The following is an 8,778-nucleotide window of genomic DNA, read 5'->3' on the forward strand; positions in this document are numbered from 1 at the left end:
GACTTAATGAATCTGGAGACCCATCTATCAGCGGCTATATTATATCCATATAGGGCTCCTAACGCGGATATCTGGACTCTTAAGGTGCTCACTGATAATCCTAATTCTCTACCTTTTTGTAGGAACTCTAGAATAGGTGTTATCGGAACCTGTTTAGTGAATGGTATTGTATGAAAGTCTAAGAATTTTTTCCATACCCTGCTATATATCAGGGTGGTAGATCTTTTTCTACTTAGTAGCAGGGTTTTTACTAGTTGTTCTGAAAAACCCCTTGAGCTTAGTAACTGCCGCTCAAGTTCCACGCCGTCAAGTGAAGCCCTTTCACTTGCGGGTGGAAAAACGGCCCCTGGAACAGTAGTTCCCTGTCCAATGGAAGAATCCATGGATCGCATAGACACATGCTCTGGAGGCAGGAGAACCACGGCCTCTTTGGCCAGAAGGGTGCAATGAGAATCACCCTTGCACGTTCCCTCCTGATCTTCCTGATCACTAGCGGAATTAGAGACATTGGAGGAAAGGCGTAAGCCAGTTTGAAGTTCCAAGGATGGTGTAGGGAGTCCAGCATGTCTGGATGATCCATGGAGTTCAGGGAAGCGAATCTTTCTACCTGTCTGTTGCCTCTTGTGGCAAATAGATCTATCTGAGGCACTCCCCATGCTCTTGTTATTAGTCTGAACACGGTTCTGTTTAAGGACCATTCTCCCTGGCGCAGCCTGTTTCGACTGAGGTAGTCCGCTTTGGTATTCTCTATTCCTCTGATGTGTAGGGCTGTTAGGGACGCAAGATGAGTCTCTGCGAACTGGAAGATCTCCCCTGCGATGGTCATGAGACTTCCTGACCGTGTACCGCCCTGACGGTTTACATAGGCCACTGTGGTGTTGTCTGAGAAAACTCTTACATCTGCTCCTTGAATCTGTGGAAGAAAATAATTTAAGGCTTTCCCTACTGCTGTTAATTCTTTCCAATTTGAAGAACATGATTATTCTGACTGATTCCAGGTATCCTGGACTACATCATTTTCCATATGTGCACCCCATCCCGTAGGGCTGGCGTCGGTAGTAATTATTTTGGATGGATCTACTATCCAAGGTACGCCCCCTGAAAGGTGTCCCATATCTAGCCACCAGGATAGAGATTCTATGACATCTCTAGAGAGAGTTAGTTTACTCTCTAGGTGTCTTTTCCGTCCCTGGGCTGACAGGACTTCGTACTGTAATTGGCAGGTATGGAATTGAGCCCATGGTACAGCCAGGATACATGAGGACAATGATCCTAATAAGGACATAGCCTTTCTTAGTGTCATGTAGGGTTTTTTTTATTGCTTCTGACACCTTTGACTGTCATTTTCTTTGAATGCGGGAGGAAGCTTTTTTGACTTACGGAGTCTAGCTGGATCCCTAGAAACATTTGAGTAGTGTCTGGATTCAGTCTGGACTTTTCGAAGTTGATAATCCAACCCAACTCCTGCAGGGATGAGATTGTGTTAGACAACCGCAATTTACATTGAGCCACAGAATTGCCTATCACTAAAAAGTCATCCAGGTAGGGTATTATTAAAGTGTCCCGTTGGCGTAGATGAGCCATCACCTCTAACATCACTTTTGTAAAGATGCGGGGGGCCATAGAAAGCCCAAATGGCATTGCTACATATTGGAGTGACGAACCTGTCCCTCCAGGATGACCGCTACTCTTAGATACTGCTGGTGTTCGGCATGTATAGGAAGGTGATAGTAAGCATCTTTTAGGTCTATCCCGGCCATGACACACCTAGGGAACAAAAGCTTGATGGTAGAACTAATGGATTCCATTTTGAAAGTGTGGTTACGTAAAAAGGAATTTAGTTTTTTGAGGTTTATGATGGTTCTAAATGAACCATCTGGTTTATTGATCAAGAATAAAGGGGAATAGAACCCCCTCCCTTTTTGATCTCGGGGAACCTCTATCAATACTTTTTTAGATAGAAGCGACAGGATCTCTGATTCTAGAGCTTCTTGTTGTTGTTGACCTCTCGGAGATGTTACAATAAAAGAATCCCAAGGGATTCTATCAAATTCTAATTTTAATCCGTTTCCAATAATGTCCAGAATCCAAAGACTAGATGTCATCAGCTTCCATTTAGAAAAGAAATATTTCAATCTACCGCCCACTTCATAATTAACGGTATTTATTACGTTTTTGGTTATAGGATCCAGAAAACAGAGCACCTCTTTGTTTTGGATCCTTTGTCTCCCAGCGCTCCCTTTGTTCAGTAGGTTTGTTCCTGGTAAAGGGGCGTCTCCTGAAAGCTCTCCTGTAAGAGGGAAGGTACTGGTTAGGGAAGCCTTTCTTCCGCTCTCCTGCCTTATTTAAGAGCTCGTCCAGAGTTTTCCCAAATAGGAACTCACCCTGGCAGGGGATCGCACAAAGTTTTGCTTTGGCCTGTGCGTCCCCTTTCCAATTTTTCAACCAGAGTGCTCGCCGGGCTGTGTTTACTAGGCCGGCTGACCTGGCTGTTAGGCGTAGCGAATCCACCGACGCATCTGCTAGAAATGCTACTGCATCTTTCATTAGAGGGATTTGACAGAATTGTATTTCTCGAAGCTCCACCTCTAATTTGTTCCTCCAGCTTCTCTGTCCATACTAGCAGTGACCTTGCAGTACAGGTGCTATAGATGGCTGGTCTGAATGCCCCCGTATTAGCCTCCCATGACCTCTTAAGTAAGGCTTCTGCCTTTCGGTCTAACGGATCAGTTAGAGTCCCTGAGTCCTCCACAGGCAAGACCGACTGTTTAGAAGTTGAAGCCACTGCAGCATCAACGTTTGGTATCTTTTGCCAGGAATTAAGTTCTTCGTCACTGAAGGGATAGCGTCTTTTAGCAGAGGATGGTAAGAATCCTCTTGTATGTTGTTTCTCCCACTCTTTTTTAACCAGCTCCTTAATTGTGGATATAGCGGGGAAGGACCTTCGTTTTCTTTGTCCTAACCCCGCAAACATGATGTCCTGTGCTGACTTCTTTCCCTTCTCATCTGGGCACCCCATCGTGCTCCTGACGGCTTTAATTAAACTGTCTACACTACTATTTGGTAGACAAAGCCCTCCTTCATATTCCGATGAACTTGGCTGGGACTCCTCTTCAGAGGATTTTTGTACTACCTCTGACTCCGAGCTTACTGGAGATCGGGACCTGCTAGGCTGACGGGTACTGGTGCTACTTGTATGCGCCAGACCCTGCATCTCTTTGCGAATTATGGCTCTAACGTCAGACGGAGTCATTACGTTTTCTTGCCGTAAGGTCAATATGATGCAGTCTGCACACAATCTCTTAGTATATGAGTCCGGGAGGGGTTGCAAACATAAGGCACATTCTCTGTGTTTGGTTTTATGTGTCCTTTTCTTAGTCTAGAGGAAGGGGATATAGGAGGAACATATATCAGCATATGGGAAGAGACTCTTTTAAAAACTCACCCAGTGAAGCTGACAGGTACCGGTTCTGGAGGCGGATTCTTAGATGAAAGATCCTTCTGTTTGGTGGCAGATCGCTTAACCTGGGATCAATCTCCACTTTTAGTGCTGCTCCTGGCGCTTGTCTCCTTACTGGGAGACCGCTCTGTTGCAGGCAAGTGCGCTACATCGGCCGGTGAAGCCATACTTACACACACCGGCCGACGCTAGTGCTGCACTTTTAAATCTGGCGCCGAATCTCCTGCCTCCCCGGACCCAACCCGGAAGTGCTCCAGCGACTTCCGGGTTAGACGCGCCGCTCCTCCTTACCATGCGGCAGCTGCTGGATAAGAAGCCGGCCGCTGAGCGCGCGCGTCCTCATGGAGCCGGGCGGACCAGCGGCACCGAACCCGGACCATGGCGACGATCAAGGCCTCTGACCTTTCCGGCGCCTGCGCACTGCAGTACTTTGCTCTGCCCTCAACAGAGCAGACAAAGTACGCCTGCGCCGGAGCCGCGGCGTAAATACCCGAAGAGGACGTCATGGAATGAAGATGGGAGGCGCCGGAGCGGACCGGAGGCACCCATCCGACCTGACCGCACCGGGACCGCCCCTGGGTGGGTATAATCTAACGTCTTTCTCCTCTTTCAGGTAACATCGGGGGCTTATCTACAGCATTACAGAATGCTGTAGATAAGCCCCTGATGACGGTGAGCTTACCTCACCAGCCATTTTGTGGGTGACAGGTTCCCTTTAATAGCTGCCTACAAATATCTGAAAGGCTGTCAATATAGAGGGATCATCCTTATTCTCATTGGCACATGGAAACACGAGAAGCAATGGGAAGGGAGACGATACAGATTAGATATAAGAAAACACTTTTTGATAATGAGGGTGATGAATGAGTGGAACAGGCTGCCACGGGAGTTAGTGAGGTCTGCTTCACTGGATGTCTTCAAACAGAGGCTGGACAGACATCTGTCGGAGATGGCTCAGTGAATCCTGCATTGAGCAGGAGGTTGGACATGACGACCCTGGAGGTCCCTTCCAACTCTAACATTCTATGATTGTCTGAATAAGGCCCAAATCTGACACCTACTAATAATGGGTGGTATTGCTACAAGTGGGGAATTTTTGTGCCTGTCCCTGGAACTGCAGCACAGAGGTTATCACTTAAAATGGGCCTGAGCCGCAGGACCAGGGACAGTCACAGCCATGATTAGTCAGATGAAGAATTATTACTTCCTTTGATAAACCCTGTGAAGAAAATATATCACACAGTAATCATTAACATCAATGGACAGCGATGCAAACAGGGAGACAAGTGACAGAGGGAAAGTTGCCACGGAGGCCTCACAGTCACGTAGCGTGACTCCTCTATACCGGGCTGTTGTAAGATGCACAGAAAAAAGGATTTGTAAATTAAAGGAGAAATAGTTGAAGTTGCTGCAAGAAATCCCATGACCCGAACACAAGTTTCATAAAGGGTTAAGGTCTTGAGCTGTCAAATTAAAGGGATTATTCTTTCAGAAATTTGAAAAAAAAAAAAAAAAAGTTAAAAAACTGCATGAGAGAACACCCCATACAACAGTATAAACATTTTTTTAGTAATGCAGTGTTGTCCAGTAGTCCTTCTATAGGCAGCAGGTAAATGACTGCTGCCTTTAATCTTCACTACCACTAGTGACCTGCAATCTACTCAGTGACTGCCACAGATGTCCTAAAGATAACATCTCCATAGAATGCTCAAGATACCTTTGGTACTGCTCAGAGACTAGTAAGAAGCAAGTCACAGCCTATGAGCCTATAGACAAAAGGGTTGAACAAACAAGTATTATGCTTGGACTATCCGATATGGAATAAATGGTGCAATAATAATAATAATAATAATAATAATAATAATAATATGGGCGAAGGTGCTGCAGAACTCATCCCAGACTAGAGCAGAAATGGCCACATTCATCGCCGGGATCTCAAGCAAAAGCTTTTTTAATAGAATTCTGCTCTAAAAGGTTGTGTGAATCACACCAATGTCAGCCTTGCAGCGCCGGGTCCTGGGTTCAAATCCCACCAAGGACAATATCTGCCAGGAGTTTGTATGGTTTCCCCATAAATAAGTGGTCTTACCACCATCAGTGTATGAAGCCACCGGCCTCGTATAATTGGGTGCCAAGCTCAACAGCAAACAATACTTGTAATCCAAAGCCTTACAGCACATCTGACATTAAGAAGGATACACGATTTATTCAATCCATGTACAGTCGCATGAGGCACACATGACACCAACGCGTTTCTGCCATTCCTCATATGTATTATGGCAGGAGACCAGGAGTGGGCGGTGTGATGGCCACATCATCTCATGTGAAATATGACATTATAAATGGACTGAATAAAGCAGGTTTAATGTTGGATGTGCTGTACGGTCATTCTTTAGATTACATGCAAGTGTGTGGGAGGAAACTCACACAAAGACAAACTGATAGAGAAAGTAGATTGTGAGCCCCAATGGAGACAGCAATGATAGCTTATGTAATACACCGCAGAATATGATATATGAGGAAGTAAATACAAGAAGTTGCCCACCAGTAGGAGACGTTATAAGACGATGCACGATCCTTGACTTCCCTGGTGATCTCAGTCATTCCTTCAGGGATCATCATCAGCCATGTGACCACTGCAGACCCTCACTGGCCTTAGAGGGGGCACCTGACAGGTAAGTGACGGTTCCTAGATCATTTTATAACAGTTCCTGCCTTTTTCCCCCCATAATCCAGGACAAGCTTTTTCTCAAAACCAGTCTCCAGGAGCACAGCGCATACCGGCCCCCTGAGTTCTTGTTTGCTGGGGTCAGTGAACTTCTGAATGATTGACAGTTGGAGCTGGTGGCATAGTTGAGCCTCTGGTCCAAACTGCAAGTCCTCCAGAGGGGCGGCTAGAAGGGCTCTAAAGCCGCCTGATTCTAGTGATCCGACCAGCCCGTGAGCAGCGCTTCCAAACTCTACAGAACAAGGAGACCGGCCACTACTGAGACTAGAAGAGGCAAGAAACCTAGGCAACAAGCAGCGAACTGGGAATTAAAGATACATTTCTTCTTGAGAATATGGAGGATGTTTAACAATAGCAAAGTTGGTCGTTTTTACAAGCTCTTTCCAATCTTAACCATTTATCATTTTGAGAACTTTAAAGAGGATTGTTCCCCACTTCTGAATCCCCAGGTTTCCTCCCAGTAAATAACACTTAGGCCGGGGTCACACTTGTAAGTTCGATGCGAGAAACTCACGTGAGTCTCTCGCCTCAATACCCGGCACTGCAGCCGGCACACGGGACTGGAGCGTGCGGCTGCATGTATTTCTAAGCAACTGAACACCCTGGTCCGAACCGCCGGCGACAGTGCCAGGTATTGAGGCGTTAGACATCGGTTGGGATACAGTCAGGAGACCCCCCCATCTGAGCCTGCTGATATCAGGAGTACAGCCGATAATAGTCTGATGTATATGGAGGGGACGTCAGTGCCCAAAGCAACAAATCAGAGAGCACCAAGTGGGATTCTCCAGCACTTCTCACTTCTGCACCAGGGGATGAGACAGATACCGGGTGGTCTTCTGAGACCGGTGCCGATTCCTGGTGGCCCCTCCATGACCAGCTCTTCCCTCCTGATACACAGTACAGCACAATCCCTTGGAACTATTGTATAAATAAGGCGCTAGCGAGTTCTTACTCCTCACCATTGTCAAGATCTCCGCTTGCTGTTAATAAACTCTTCATCTGGAGATACTGATCACAGAGACGTAGAAACAAAAAGGTAAATCAAAAAGTTCCAGAACCGTCACTTATTTAATCACATTGTACCGAGCAGTGAATAACGCCAACGGAGCCGACCCAAAACGTGGGGTGAGCACAGGACCTTGCTAATTTACACTTAAAAAAAAAAAAAAAAAAACTCTTAATAAGTTTATATGGGAAAATGCACCCTCAGACCCCACTGCAATAAATGTGCCCTGTCACTTCTCAGGGTTAACCCGTGATCTGCCACAATGGTAACAATGACATGTACAGAGTGGTGGCTCCTATGTGGGGGCAGCAATGATCACACAGCAGCCTCCCCCCACACAGCAGCCTCCCCCCACACAGCAGCCTCCCTCCCTCCATACAGCAGCCTCCCTCCACACAGCAGCCTCCCTCCACACAGCAGCCTCCCTCCACACAGCAGCCTCCCTCCACACAGCAGCCTCCCTCCACACAGCAGCCTCCCCCCACACAGCAGCCTCCCTCCCTCCATACAGCAGCCTCCCTCTCTCCATACAGCAGCCTCCCTCTCTCCATACAGCAGCCTCCCTCTCTCCATACAGCAGCCTCCCTCTCTCCATACAGCAGCCTCCCTCTCTCCATACAGCAGCCTCCCTCTCTCCATACAGCAGCCTCCCTCCCTCCATACAGCAGCCTCCCTCCCTCCATACAGCAGCCTCCCTCCCTCCATACACCAGCCTCCCTCCATACAGCGCTAGGATACAGGCCCGTCCATGCACCCCTCCTCCCCAGCCCGCTGCACATCACTCACTGAAGAAGATCCGGTACTCCAGGCTGTTGGCCTTGGCCCTGTGCTCGATGCTGAACGCCATGCTGCCGATCCTCTGCGGTGTGCTCCGGCTGACGTTAGGCACAGTAAGGACAGGCCCGGCGGCGCACAGCTCCCATATCCCCACACACACCTTCCCGGCTCTAATTTCATTGGCCGCAGAGGTTGTGGGCGTGTCTTAGGTCCGGGCTCCTGTCAAAAGAAAATTGTTTGCGGTACACACCCACAGAACGGGGAGCCAATAGCCTTCATCCATAGCGAGTAGGCGCGGTCTAGAATACGCAATGAATGAACGGTGAGTGACGTCATGTGTGCACTGACAGGCAGAGCAGTGACCCCGCCTACTGTGTGACGCCGGCAGGTAGTGCTGGCGCCACGTGGAGTTAGTGGTGTAGGAGGACCCCGGCGCCCGCAGAGCACTGAGCACTGCCCCGGCTATGCAGCCAGTCACCTCGGTGTCATGTGGTGGGAGGCGGCTGGTGCTCAGACCCGGCCGGGGAGAAGACACAGTGCCAGCCTAGCGCTGTGAGCTGCTGCGGGCACAGGATCTGCTCCTATAAAACACAAGTCCATGTATACTGACCGGGACCCTGTGTATGAGGCTATAGGTTCAGGTCAGAAGACCCCATCAGTCCCCGCATCTATGTGCGCCATGGAGCGTATAACCCCATGCACATGGAGAGGTGGCAGCATGCAGCGCTATGTTCAGGCGGGCCTGACCAATGCATCCGATGTATCGGCGGATCCCGCGCCCGTCCGGAGCGGGTGAACCATCACATC

General features: G+C 48.5%; 1 protein-coding gene across 1 annotated transcript in view; it reads right to left on the minus strand.

Annotated features, from left to right (window-relative positions):
- The window catches only part of PPA1 (inorganic pyrophosphatase 1), an 88,643-nt gene extending 80,351 nt beyond the window's left edge, over positions 1 to 8,292 (minus strand). The window contains exon 1 of the mRNA XM_077259140.1: positions 7,981 to 8,292. Coding sequence (XP_077115255.1) covers positions 7,981 to 8,041 — 61 coding nt within the window. The 5' untranslated portion in view covers positions 8,042 to 8,292. The remainder of the gene's footprint in view (positions 1 to 7,980) is intronic.
- Positions 8,293 to 8,778: the final 486 nt, after the last annotated feature.

This window comes from Ranitomeya variabilis, chromosome 4, assembly GCF_051348905.1.
Source record: "Ranitomeya variabilis isolate aRanVar5 chromosome 4, aRanVar5.hap1, whole genome shotgun sequence".
NCBI classification, from domain to species: domain Eukaryota; kingdom Metazoa; phylum Chordata; class Amphibia; order Anura; family Dendrobatidae; genus Ranitomeya; species Ranitomeya variabilis.